This window comes from Poeciliopsis prolifica, unplaced genomic scaffold (genome assembly GCF_027474105.1).
Source record: "Poeciliopsis prolifica strain line A6 unplaced genomic scaffold, Auburn_PproV2 SCAFFOLD011, whole genome shotgun sequence".
NCBI classification, from domain to species: Eukaryota; Metazoa; Chordata; class Actinopteri; order Cyprinodontiformes; family Poeciliidae; genus Poeciliopsis; species Poeciliopsis prolifica.
This window is the reverse complement of record NW_026562386.1, coordinates 9,201,855-9,216,669: the sequence shown is the minus strand read 5'-3', so window position 1 is coordinate 9,216,669 and position 14,815 is coordinate 9,201,855. Positions and strand designations below refer to the sequence as shown.

The 14,815-nt window shown below is 38.0% G+C and overlaps 1 protein-coding gene across 1 annotated transcript in view; it reads right to left on the bottom strand.

The window, feature by feature from the left end:
* Window positions 1-13,187, bottom strand: part of nkd1 (NKD inhibitor of WNT signaling pathway 1) — a 32,547-nt gene extending 19,360 nt beyond the window's left edge. Inside the window, exons 1-3 of the mRNA XM_055036642.1 lie at window positions 13,031-13,187; window positions 12,888-12,920; window positions 12,558-12,697 (exon numbers count right to left, since the gene is read on the bottom strand). Of these exons, the coding sequence (XP_054892617.1) occupies window positions 12,558-12,697; window positions 12,888-12,920; window positions 13,031-13,055 (198 nt within the window). The 5' untranslated portion in view covers window positions 13,056-13,187. The remainder of the gene's footprint in view (window positions 1-12,557; window positions 12,698-12,887; window positions 12,921-13,030) is intronic.
* Window positions 13,188-14,815: the final 1,628 nt, after the last annotated feature.

Here is a 14,815-nt window from a genome sequence, read left to right as displayed (position 1 = left end):
ACTATCTGGTGTGTGACATTTTCACCTCCTCTATTTCTTATGGCTAAATCATGAACACCTTTTTTAAATTTGACTCATGAAAGTCAAACTTTGATCATTGAAGCTACTTTGTATATATACAGTATGTTGGACATACTTTGATTTAACACTATTATTTGACATCTTAAATCTTTTTGGGAAGATTTCAATCAACATGAAAAATCTGCTATAAATGGTTTGGAATGATTTTAAAATTAATACACCATGATATGTGCCTCACTAAAAATCTAGGGTGTCAAATAAAAAAATATCTAATAAATTGTCTTTGCAGAAACATCGTTAGCAGATGTTAAACTGTCCAATCCTTAATATATAGTTTAGACACTTTCCTTCTCCTACCAGTTGGGGTATTATCATCAAAAAGTATATTTTGCTACTGTGTTGTTCTTGTTGAAGTCATCTCTGCAATGCATCCAGTCATATTGCAGCAAGAATTAAATTAAGCTTGGGTTATTGCCATAAAAGAGACTTAGAAGGCATGAGCTGTTTTTCTCCTAATTGATTGTTTTTGTTTTGTTTTGTCAAAATGAACATGAGCTGATACTGGATGCCTTCCTTCTGCAGAATGATTGTGCACAGCCCCTAATCATTTCTCCACGTTGAATTTACATTGCAAACCCTCCTGGTCACATTACCTCACTCACATCAAAGGCTGCCTCCTGAAAAGCTCCGTGGAATATTAGCAGAGATTTAAAGCTCTCGTCTCTCTGTTTCAGAAACATGCTGATTTGAAGTAACTCCCTTTTTGCTTTTTTGTGTTTTATGTGTGATGTTAGCCAACACTTTAATGATCCATTTACAAAACTTTTACACCTGCAACAAAAACGCTTTTATAGCTCTGGAAAACCCTGAGGCGCTAAGCCCTACCTGTTAGTTAATGTAATAGCCTTTATTAGCCTTTGAAAAATATGTAACCACAGCAGTTAAGATTTATCACGCATTTTATCAAAGCTCTATATCAGCAGAGAGGTGAAAAGGGAACCTTTGAGATCAAAAGTCTAAAGGCCTCTAGCTGCTGTGTGCCAACTCAACTCTTTGTTTTCCACTGTAGGTTTCTGATACATTATTGACTAACTTTGAATAAGTCTCAATGAAGCATTCACCTACTTTACTTCAAATGTGCAATGCGCCTGCAAGCAGGTGATGACCAGTGCAAACGCTACTCAGAAAAACACCCTCTGTTAAATGGTCCTTTGACATTATTGACAAAAATAATGCAAAACATGTTTCTAGATCTACAACTTACAAAGTCGGATAGTTGCACAAGTCTTTCTGTCTGTACAATCATATTAATAAGGATACATCCAGTAGCTGTCTAGAAATACATTCATGCTTTGTATGCCAATTAGAGATTAGCATACAAAGGATATTGTGATGACAACTATGAAAGAGAAGAGTGAGAAAATGCATTTAACCCAAATTGTGGGTTAATAGCATCCGATATAGTAATCTCATTACTTAACGACAATGAAACATTATGGCTCTGTGTATTCACTGCATGAAAACTCATCTTATCTGCCTAAAAAAGTGCTGCTTGTCTGGCAATTACAAAAGAATCATGACTCGCTGATGGAAGTAGGTTGGCTGTACAAACCATAATTTTGCAGTCCAGGTGTATGTCACAAATCCAACAAAAACAGATCAGATTGGAAGTCCAAAAGTTCAAGTTCTTGTAGAGGTCATGGAGTATGATTCTAAAAAACATCTGGTTGTTGTAGGTGATCAGTCAAAGCTCTCCATGTTCTCTTTCAGTTTTTCTTGGTGGGGTCAGGCAAATGATTCAAATGGTATAAAGGGTCAGGAACATAAACAAGAAAAAGTATCTCAAGGGCATCAAGAAAGTGGCTGGCACCTTCTACTAAAGCCAAATTAGACGACAGGCCTCTTTGATTTGTCAGGCCATGCATCATAAGTTTTCCTAAAAGGGCTTCTGTGCATATTGTTACAATTGTTGGTTAAGATTTTCCTACAATAACTTTCCATTTTAAAGGAAGACACGTGATTACAAAGTTACAGGCATCTCTTTTCCACTTTTTGTCTAATGACACATTAGGCATCCAGCTAAAATTGTCAAAATAGAAGTTTTAAAGTCTTAGTTTATACTAATTACTACCAAGGCTATAAGATCTTCAAAAAGAGAAGCAATAGAGGATGAGAAAGTCTGTCTGAATTTAGTCAGCTGTTCTACAAAGGCTCCAGATGATAGTTCACAGTAAAGTTTACACAAAGGCTGCAGCTAGACCCTGTCACTTGAATTAAGATTGGAGAGCTCAATGTGGTAGGTAGCAGTTATGAAATCTCTGAAGTGTTCATGCTAGCCAGATGGGACTAACCTACACACCAAGGTGGCCACATTCTTCCTTACTGCCTGTGCACACACACAGACACACGCAGTCATGCACTGACACACACCATGTTTGGAGCAGACGTCCTGCCAGCCACAAGCCACCACCTCAAAACATCCCTCACATCTGACCTTTAAACTCTAGATTTAAAATCTATGTAATTACAGAGAGTGTTTTAACTTAGCAAGTAAACACGGCAGCAGAAATAGACACATCAACTTCTATATACAAGTGTGTGGGTGCCAGATATGCATTTCTATTCATAGCTGACTGGAATTAGTGGCTTGAATCAATGTTCACTATAACGAACATGGAACATCCACAGTTGCAGACAGCAGCATGATGATATGAAAGCTAAAACAGACTTCTCAATCAATTAAAAGATCACTGGAAAGTAGTTTAAAGCTAAGTTTATATATTTTACTTATGTACAAACAGTGAAATAATTAAAACATTTATTGCTGATAATTCTGATGAATATGGCTTACACAGAATCCAATTTCACAAGAGCTTTGAATATTACATCTAAAGACATAAAAAAGTATTTTTAATAGAGATGTGGTAATTTGATGCCTCCTAATTAGCAATTTGAGAGCTGTTAACACCTCTGTTGTTTCCAAGCCTATCACTGGAAAGTTGATAGAAGGAAAACTGCTACAGAAAAAAAGAATAAGCAATAGGGATAAACAAAACCTAGAGTAGGTTATGAAGTAATGGCCATTGAAAGGTTTGTGGAGACTCAAGATGTGACCAAAAGCTGGAGTTAGTGCTTTAAAAGCCACCACACATGTATCCAGGACACGGGCTACACTGTCACATGAAGAAGAGTGAAGAAGAAAGGGAAGAAAAATTCAGTTTTTAATTTTAGATATTTAAGAAAAGTTCCAGAAGCAAACCTACACTCAAAGTCTTCTGAAATGGCTGTGAACATTTTCGGGGTTTCAACCATTTTTAAAAGTCTGTTAGATCCCAAACAGTAAAAATGAAAATCTGTCTTAAGACTATGGCTGGACGACGAGCCTTGAAAACCTATCATGATATAAGCGTTCCATTGCAGTCGATATTGACAATTTTTTTGTTTTAAATATCTAAAATATTAACAAAGTGGTGGGATGACCTTTTCTTTTTTACCTACCGTTTTCATTCTACACTTCTGTTTTTGTTTTTTTTAAGCAGTCATGAGGCAGGAAAGGTAGCACATTATTGTTAGGTAACCAAAGAGTGAGTGAAATAGTTGATGCCACCAACCTTTCTTACCTGGCAGAGAGAGGTTGAGTGGGTGAAGCCGTTCCTCTGTCTACGTCTCACATGATACTGTGCAGTTCTGGATCTGGCTTAAGTAAACGTATTGAATATTCTCACAGACATTTTATCTATTGCTATTGAGCAGATTGATCAATATGCATTGTTACAGATGTATTGTCCAGCCCCACTTAAGACCTGGATTTGTAGTTAAGTTTTAACTTTTTGGTGAGTTTGACAATTTGACACAGAACCTTTTCAGGAGCAGTGGACTGATTTGCTCTACCTCATCTAGAGAGTGAGGTCCTCCGGAGTATAAAGCCTCCAGGGACAGACAGCTTTCCTTTCACAAGGGCCAATCTTCTGTTTAATTTTCCTTCAACTAAAAACATCCCGTATAAGACAATCCAGACCTCCTCTAAGCTTGGCGCAACAGGAAGAGCCAAAACGGACTGGAACCTCTGTCAGGGAGAGGCACAATGCTCTCCAACATCTGTTTACCTAACTTTACTTCCTCCATTCCCTCTGCCTCAGGTGGCCTCAAAGCCCCGGTCACTAAAGCATGCAAACACAAGGAGGATGAATACACCAGGGCTCATGGAAACTGTGGCGTGCACATCACTGGCATTTTCCTAGATCCTGTTAGTAAAACAAACAAAAGGAGAGGATCCATGCTGGGACTCTGTTAGCAGTGATAAATGGATTCACATATTAGGCTGAACACACGGGTAATGTGCAGATTCAGATTTGGGCCTGCCTCCAGATTTCATTGTGCATGCATGCTCCTCTGCATGTGTTCAGTCTCATGAGAGCTTGATAGCAGTTTTATGCAGATGCCCATCTCGTCACATCTGAGAGCCACTTTTGAGTTCTCGGTCCAATTATTCAGCACTTACCGCATGGGCCTGAGCGCGGTCCACAGGGGAGCCAGATAAACAAACAGCAGAGAATTATTCAGGATTTAAACACTTAAAAACCCACTTCAACAGAGCCATTTATGTGGTTAATTAAAATGAGCACTGCACTCCCAAAGAAAGCCCAGAACTACCATAAGGGCCCCGCTAACCTAAAGCGACTCCCAGACCCACACAAACAAAACCCTCTCCCTCCTTGTAATACGACCTCCTAAGCTCACACTGATGCATCTGTGTGCTATTATTTGAGGAAATCTTATACATATCTGAAGGTCTGAGTGCAAAGAATAGAAGACATACCTATACAGAGAATTAAATGCATCTACTAAAGGAAAACATATTAAAGACTGATTCTTTTCCTCCTTACACCATTTTATCAGTGTACAAACATAAAACTTTTCAGAGTGCTAAACACATCTCTCAATGTTAAGCAAATATTGCCTGAAAGCTGGAAGCGGATGATGAATTTTATAGAAGAAATAACAAAGAGACTATGATGTTACCTAATTATGGAGACTATAATATCATATCAAAAGGGAGCAAAAATCTGCATTTTTTATACCATCATTACAACCAATGAGATCTGGAGCCAATAAATATCTCTGGCAGCTAAGAAAGCTTTTGAAACTGAAATGAAGGTTTAGCCCCCCTCCCACTGAGGAAAAGAGCCAGTTGGAAATGGATGTGTTGCCTTTTTGTTCTGTGTCAAAGGCAGTCAAGGTCCAAAAAGTCTTTCTGATCTGCATTGCCTTTCTTAACAGGAAAGATCTCTTGCTGCACCTTTTTGACATTTTGTCACGTTACCACCACAAACTGCCATGTATTTTTAGTGCACAGCTCTGAACAGGAAGACAAATCTGTAAAGTTTGGTGTGCATTTGCATTCAGTCTCTCTGAGAAATATATTGCTGGATAACCTTTTGCTGCATTTATTGTTGAAAGTTGTTTGATTCTACAAGCTTTGAACATCAAGAGAAAAAGTAATTGCCCGTCCGTCATTGCTACATTGCTAAAGCTTTGTTAGTCTAGATAGAAAGAGTTTATGATTAGCCATTTTTAAGACCTGCTCTGGAATCTAAATTGGACATAAGTCTGGTCTTTGACTGGGCCATTCTAACACATCAGTATGCTTTGATCTAAGCTGTTGCCTTGTAGCTCTTGCTATATGTTTTTGTTTGACTGTTCTACTGTAAAATGAGTCCTAAGAAAATCATTCACACAACATGACGCTGGTACTACTGCAGAAAGGCCAGATTTTTTAAATCCATATTAGCTCTTAACACATTTGTTTGTTGACACTATTTATCTCTGTAGCTCTGCAAGTAATTGGTCCAGCTCAAATAAAAAGCTGACTTTTCAAACTTTTCAAATCTTTCTACAAAAAACAGATATTTTCCTTCCAGTTCACAATTTTGCACTACTTTTTGTTGATCAATCAAATAAAAAACCTTGGACTATGTGGTTATAATGTGTCAGAAAACAGAAAGTTTGAGGAATATGAATTCCCTTTGGCATGCTGACTGAAATAACAGCAAATCTACTGGATTAAACATTTTATACTTTCCTTCCCTTTCTCTTCCTTTAACCCATTCTTTCCACTCAACAAAGGAATATATAATATAAAATAAAAATCCAGTCCAGCCAAATAAATGAAAGCATCTTCAGAATGTATCTGTTCTTTAGGGGTTTTGAAATAAACATCACCTTCAAGTGTGCAACAAAATCCTTTAGCTAGGGAGACACTTTGATCAACAGCTATCCATTGCTCCAAACTGAGCATATATTTGGGGAAACAAAGCACAATCTCAGCTGCTAATCCCCTGAGATTCAGAGCGCATTCCCAAAGAAGCCTTTGATCTCTGGAGTGCATCCGGACAGCTGACTTCAGACATACTGCACACTTGCATGCACACGCAACGAACAGATATACACAAATACAAGCATTCGTCTCAGACTGATAATGTGCCAAATTGCACTTTTATTTGTGGTTGCCACATTCGGTGACAGTTGAAGATTTATTTTTTTTATTTTTTTTTTTTCCACAAATGGAGGTACATTAAGTAACTAAACAGCTAAACAGATTGAGGTCTACATTTGTGTAAAAGCTAGTATTTGAAATAACTTACCTCACAAATGTCTGACTGTAGCCTCTTCTTAATGCTTTAAATGTATAATTAAAAGCATTGTTTTATACGATATTTTCCAACTGACAGTAATCCGCTCTGCTTTGTCATGAAAGATGGCACTTTCTATCAACATCAAAAATATTGATATATTTTCTTTTTTATTTATACTGCTTGAGGTTTTTTACACTTTGAAACCACAAACTTCAACGCATTTTATTAGGAATTTCTGTGGTGAGCCAACATGAACCATTGCATATTTGTGAAGCAGATGGAAAATGATTTTAACATTTTTTACTATTCCAAACCTCAAAACTTTGGTGTATTTGTTTTCAGCCCCCCTGAGACAGCACTTTGTAGAGCCACCTTTCACTGCAAACACAACTGGCACTCTTTTGGGACTATGTTTCTGCCAGCTTTGCACATTTAGAAACTGCTATTTTTTTCAGTCCTCATTGCAAAATTACTCAACCTCAGTCAGCTGGGATAGACAGCATCTATGAAGAACAATTTATAAGCTTTACTACAAATTCCCATCTGTGCAGAATTAGTTTTCTATCAAAGATAGTATTTAATTTTGATTTCATTTGACAAGAGCACTCACATGGACTCTATTTACTAACTGGGTGCCTTCTTAAGGCTAATGGCACAGGGTTTTATTTTGAGGTATCAAACTAAAAGGGGATAAAAAATAAATGTACAGCACACTTTTCAGTTTCCTATTTGAAAAAGATTTGAAAAGTACTTCCACTTCAGAGTTATGCAGTTCTTCGTGCTGGTCTTTCATGTATTTAGACTCTAAATATATGGTTCTTAAACATCAGTGAAACATTCAGTGCAATCCAAACAGTTTTATTTTATACTAAACTAATGTCATTGTTTCATAAGACATTTTCCAACTGACAGTAATGTTCTCCGCTTTGTCATGAAAGAGAAACTCCTTCAGGTTTCAGTAAACTATGACATCCAACTCCTCATGTGACATTAAAGCCACCTCCACATCCTGGACCCTCCCAGTCCTCCAGCTAAGTTGATGTCAGCCCAAGACCTCTGATACATCTTCTCACGATGGGAAAAGAAAAAAATCACATAGCCCCTATGGCCAGGTGTTACCCCTCCTCCCAAAAGCTGGGCTTTTCTTCTCTTTAGAGAGTGGCTCCAAACTTTTCTCCCAGCCTCTTCAAAGAGCAACAACAGGTCCTTGGCCCCTTGGGACCACAGAGGGGGTAGAGCATGGTGGGAGAGGGGTATACGTCACACAGCATGCACGGGAGGCCAGTCGGTGGGAAAAGAAATTGCAATGCACTGGGAGAGGAGAAAAAAAGAAGAGTGGGAGAGGAAGTGGAGTCTGAAACTGAAAGGTGCTTTCAGCTTCCAGACAAGAGCCCCAGCTTTGTGAAAACGACGTGGAAAGAAAAAGCACAACACAAACCTGCCATGTGCTTAAAATCTTTAGGAGCATTTCCAAAAGGTCTTTCTACTTTTAAAAAAATTGCTTCTAAAAAAATCAAAGACAATGCAACCGACTGTGAATCAGGGAAGGTGGGAGCAAGAGCACCGATGCTATACGCTTTTGAATTGCATTCTGTTGTCAAATGCACCTTTTGCTCTTTGTCTGAACGGCTCACAAAGTTCTGTTGGAGAGGAAAATCTAAGCTTTTGGAACTGCGAAAGCAGCAGGCTGGGAAGCCTCTGTGTGGAGGGTTCTTTTAAACTACACACAGATTGGAGCTTCACAGAGAGGAGGAGCCATCAGTGTCACTACAAACACCTCCCTGCACGGCCCACTTCAAATGCAGCCACATGTCATCAACCGCAACCAACACAGGGCACATGAGAAACGCAACAAACAGATGGAGAATAGGAAGGCAGAGAGGGGAAGAAGGCAGAACCAAAGGGAGTGGGGCGGGGGGAGGTAACAGAATAGTAGAGGGTGGCTTATTAAAACAGAGCCTCTCAACATCTGACGATTACTCCCAAAGGAAGCAACAAACCGAACCAGCTGAAAAGCTTTCTGAAGTGAAAATACTCAGCTATTTATCTGCCTTTAACGATACACTTCTGCAAGCTTCAAATGTCAGATTTACGCCTGGGTATAGATGTGGACACCGTGCCGCACGTCACTGAGGCTCACATGACTCTGATCTTATTGAGGTTCACTATCCACCTGCTTACACCACTCACAAGTTTCTATGTGTATTTTATGAATGGGAAAATACTCACACCTCTTTAAGCTTTTCATATTTTGACTGATTGCATCTACAAACTTCCAAACATACTGGGGTTTCATTGGCATCCCAGCTGGAGGATAATTGCAAAGTGGTTGGAATGTAATAAAAGGTTTTGAAATTTTTTTGCAGTTAAAAATGTGAAAAATGTGGCATATAATCTCTTACAGTAAACACTTTTTGGTGATTCTTTCTGCCTACTCCCAATTTTCCAAACCCTGTGAGAAAAAAGCATTTCCACAGCATAATGAAGCCACCACTGTGTCCCACCGTTAAAGGGCTGTAAATAATTTTGCAACAATGCCAAACTGCTAATGTGAGCCTCATCTCTCAGCCTCGACATTCTTTAAAGTCGGCATTGTTCCTTTTGGGATTATAGTGTGGCAAAGATCGGCTCAGAAGAATTTCAAGCATGGACACCCCACTGGTGACACCCGACCCACATTCTCCTGAACTCTGATCCAACTGGGAGGGGAGCTTAAAGAACAGTGGCTATAAATAACTATCCCACCAGGTATTCCATGCAACACAGACAACTTTTAAAGCCAAGAGAGGACTTACGTTCAACTCCTGTTTCTAACAGCGCTTTTAAATCTGACTTTTACACAAAAGAAAAAAAATCATTCACACATTACAAAATGAAAAGAAATAATATTTTTGCTAAATATTTTGTTGATAACTATATTAATAGATTTTTCCTAATGGATAAATAATAAAATCAAAATCCCTCTATTTACAAGTGAGCTCATTAAGCTTTCCTGGTTGACAGTTTTTCAGACGTTTTGTCTGCCGATTTTAATTTGACTGATTCAGATTTTTTCTTTTAAGACTTTTACAAAAATTGTTTAAAGGTTTGAAGACTTTTACACTGTTTTTAATCTAAAAGAAACTAAAAATATTTTTTTTAAAAAAAATAAAGTTTTTAGGTATTTAATGATAAGGGATAAATTGGTAGATATCAATCAAAAGCTGATGGATTATTGCATCTAATTTGAATTCAGTAATCAATGAAAGTAAGGCTAACCCTGCAAATTCTATATTTTATTGCAGTGATATGCAGGAATCAATAACTTTTAAAGACATCTGATAGGGAGAAACACAAACAATTGTCTGATGTATTATAGATTTAATTTTTAAAAAGTATCCTAAATTCACATATTTAGACAACATCATCTTGTGAATCAGAGAGATCCAGCAGAAAGTTAGATAGACACAAAAAATTCAGTCTGTAACAATGGAAATTAACAAGAGGAAACTTCTATAGAAAGAGATTCCATGCCAACAAGTTTACAGTCGACGCCCCCTCCACTGTTGGCCAAAAGCTTTTACACTGCTGTGCTGCTGGAAATAGAAAGCGGCTGAATATGCTGAGGAACAAAGAAATGGATGTTTGTTTTTGTGCTCATTATTTATTGTATGTGCTTGGTGATACTGTGGTTTAAAATGTTTAAATTGCCTCAAGTCATTTAAATAATGTGGAATAGTTGTACTCCTGCCAACAAGCTTTTAGAAAAATAAACAAAGTTTCTTAAAAATATATCAAAAACTAAGACATAAAACTGGGGTTTGAGATTGGTCTTGCTTCAGTAACTAATCCTGATTAGTAACGTCAACACCACCAGCAAAAAACTCCTAAAACTGTCTATAATTTTACCTCATGATTAAGAACACATGTAATGCTAAAGCAGCTTCCAGCACAAAACAAATTAATAATTTTATACTCGAGATTTTTTTTCATGTAGTGCCCAACAGAAAAATGCATAATTGTCCCAATTTATTCAAGCTGTGCTTAACTGATTCATGCATTGCTACTTAAGAACTGACTTTTGTTTATAGTTACAAATTATGTGTTGTCTAGCACATACTTAATTTTTATGCAAACAATTGCTCACCAAAATGCCTTGCAAAAGCAGCTGTTTTCACTATCTTTGTTATTCAGTTGCCTTTTATTGCATTAAATTACCTTAAGTTAAGAAGAGATGCAAGCATCAGAAGATGGGGTCGGACATAAGTGAGGCAAGAGTAAAATAGGGTAAAATGAGAGGGTTTACTCCATCAAGCAGTAGGTACTGACATGTTTATGTTTATGGAATGACCCAAAAATTTAAATGATGCTATACAGCATCAAACAATAGTGTGCCATCTATTTAGCATGCAACTGATCTGGGGTTTTGGCTCTCCGTTTAATAAACTAACAGATTTATGATGAAAATGTCTGGGTCCTGGGTGGGCGAATTCATTTTCCATTTTTCTACTTAACAGGTCTCAATTCCTGAAACATGCCTGCCTTTGAGGAAGGCATCTCTAACCAAAGAGGCTTAAAAGCTCCTCTGAAGCAATTCCAAAAAATCTCCCTACTTGACAACAGCGGCACGGTGTTTACCACACTGCCAAAATACAAAACAAGCATGACCTCCAACATTTCTCCCCAGCCTTTACAATCCACACTTGTCACTGGACTGTCACACAGCAATGCTTTCAACTCAGCCTGGGCCTATTGTTAACTAAATTACAAGAGAGAGACTGAGAGAGAGACAGAGAAAGAGAGAGAGAGAGAGACTCAGATCAGTTAAAGAGGCTGACATCATCATGCATGAGTAAATGTGAGTTCAAGCAAGTAGTGTAAGCATTCACTGTTGCAGTACAAAACAACTACAGTGCCAAGCAAAAGTATTCACAGCCTCTTAAAGTTTTTCACATTTTGTCACATTACAGCCACGAACATAAAACGCATTTTGCGGGGATTTTATGTGATGGGCCAACATAAAGATGCACATAACTTTAAAGAGAAAAGAAACTAACGATCTCAGTTTAAATACAACTGCTCTGTTAAAAACATCAAACAGGTCAAGCTTGAAAAAGCTTAAATGTCTCATACAAAAAATTCAGAAAAATACAAACCAAACCTCCAAAACTGACCATTCTAGCAAGAAAAGCATCAATCAGAAAAGTAGTCAAGAAGCCCGAGGTAACTCTGGAGGAGCTGCAGAGTTAGTATAATAATCTAAAGACAGAGCAACTATTAGTTCCTACTGAAAAACCTGTTAGAGGCTGCAAAATACCTGAGAGTGCAGTCACAGTCTATCTTTCCAATTATAACACTAAAATGATTTGGGTTAAATCAATTGAGAATGTGTGGCAGGACTTTCAAATTGATGTTCACAAATCTGACTGAGATTGAAGTATTTTTGAAAGAAGAATGGGCAGAAATGTCAGTGTGCAGATGTGCCTAGAGCACATAGGTGTTTCTATAAAATACTATCTGTTAGGTGGGCTTCATAAATACAAGCTGCGTTGTTTGTTTTTATTACTTTAATTTTATTTGTCTAAAGAACATGAAAACCATCCCTAGCAATTATTCGCTTCTTTGTGTTGACCCGTGTTACAAAATTCCGATAAAAACAATAAAGTAAAGTTTATTTAACGTGCAAAATAGTGGGAAACTTATCAGGGTGTGAATTCTGTTTCAAGCCGCTGCATGAGCGTAAAACCAGCCTCGTGCTGAAACAGTGATGATCTCGATCGCAGTTTCAAAAACCGACATGAAACATTGTTTCTGAAATTTTTACTCAGACATGTTCAAGTGGGAACAGGGAGATACAACTTATACTAAATTTTCCGAGTAAGTTGGCAGTAAATAAGTTAAGGTAGGTGGCCAGGAACTCACCCGTGCAGTCAGCCCGCAGTTACTCTTATGGTGACAGTCCTGTTGCTCGAGACGAGAGCTCGTGCAGTAGTATTTCTGCTTCACGAGCCAGTCGTCGACTCCCTTTTTCGCCAAACAGGCATTCACAACAAAGCTGTCGCCTGAAACACACAAAAAAACACATGGTAGATGCTTAAAAACAATGATTTATTAAGCAGAACTCATTCTTCCGAAAAAACGGGACTCTCTTCTCTAAGAGGCGAACTCTACCTGAAACGTTTCCATTTACAAACTGACTGAAAATATTAAAAGTGCACATTATGAAAGGGAGCAGAAATAAAGTCTTCTTACCTTCTGGACTCTCCCTCGGTTTACAAATAGTGGCTTGAGAGACAGAAAAATGGAAAACAATGAATGTGTTACTAGAAAGTATCAAAGCGCAGTTGGAACAACTACTGCTGTTTTTTTTTCCTATCGGGAATAAGAAATCGTACCATGCTTCGAGTGCAGTTTACCCATTTCTATACATCGAGTTGGAGTTGAAAACCATCAGAAGAATATAATCCAATGAAATAACAACAGGCTGCGATATCCAGACAGCGGAGCGTCCGTGGAGACCGAGCGCGCGCTACAAGGAGTGAAGACCGTGTGACCGAGGAGCAGAGTGACTCTTTGATCCAAAGCGTTGCCGCCAACAGACACAAGAAAGACTAGAGGTTGAACAACTTCCTGTCGGCTCTTTCAAAATAAACCCAGTCACGTCACCGAGCGGGAAGTTAAGTTTAATCAGAATTGAATAACATAACAGCGTTTCAACTTTTTTATTTTATTTTTGAAGGCATAAATATTAATCATAACCCCTGCGACTTTAACATTTATTTTAAGCTAAGCTATTGGCCTAAAAAAAATGGAGCTCACTCTCAAAATCTCAAAGTTGACGGTAATGAAGCCGAAGCGTCCAGATTCCGGAACCAGTTGCGTCTCTCGTTGTAACTTGATGCCGCTTGTGCAGCTTCATCCCGCTTCAGTCTCGTCAAAGCGCTGATGAGGTGACACCAAAACGATGACATTTTAAATGTAAGAATATAATATCAGCCCCGAGTGTGAGCGAATGAGAGTAAACCCACTGATTATAGTCTTGTTTTCTCAAAAGGAGGGTCATGTTCCAGGCCGGGGTCACAGTCCTGGGCCCCAGTCGGACGTGCAGCCTGTCACGTTTTTTGCTGTCAGAGTTAATTGTAGACTAGAAACATGAACTAAAAAAGGGGGAGAAAAAATGTAAAAAATAAAATAAATAAATAAAAAAGTATTATGAATCCCTAAAAGCTATTTTTGCTCTTTTATCCTATACTCTGATCAATAACTTGAAAGTGAACATTTTATGAATGCTCTAAATGTTTAATTATATCTTACAGATTAAACATATTTCATATTTCACACAATAGACAACAGTCCAGCAAAGAATAACAAGTGACAAAGACATGACTGATTGTTTCTATATGTCTGCAAAATGCTGTTTGTAAACACGGGGGTCAATAGCTCCACTTTCCAAACGTTTATGAATCTATTTAATGTGTGATGCAAGAATATTTGAAAAAGGAAAAAATATCCCTACACAAAAATATAAAATAGGTCAGTGGCACTTTGCAGTTTCTGGTGGGTTTAATAAGGACCCACCTTCAGCATTGGGCCTCATACAACCTTTGATTGGATCTAAGAACAAAGGAGGATAAAGTTGCACGACGATTGAATTGCATTTGAATTTATAACCCTTTTAAAATGAGATAAATCAAGTCAACAATTATGCACCCATTTGGGCCTCTTGAGGTCAGAATCAAATCAGGATTAGTGCGCAGTGCTCATCTCTCTGTTTGAGGTCTCTGACATGAGAATAAGAGTCTTATTGGACTGAGGCAGCAGATGAAAGCAAGCTAAGATGCTTTTGATGTCTTCAGATATACAGCGTAAAGACAGCAGCTACTGGGCCATTTTATGCCAGGCTGCCAGTCTCTCAGTGTGACAGTAATATTGCACACAGTGGGTTTCACCCTGCCAACCAAAAACATTAAGGTTCCAGATGTTCTCCCAAGAAGTCTTCTGTAAATTGTATCTGTGGAAGATCAAGTTATGTTAATCATGCTCAAAAAGTTTCACATTCAAGGACTGATTCCTTTCACCCTTTTCCTCTAAAATACTTTGAATCATAACTCTAAATACAACACATTTTTCAAAGAAAGAAGACAAAGCAGATTACATTAATCTTTCATAGATTAGATTGA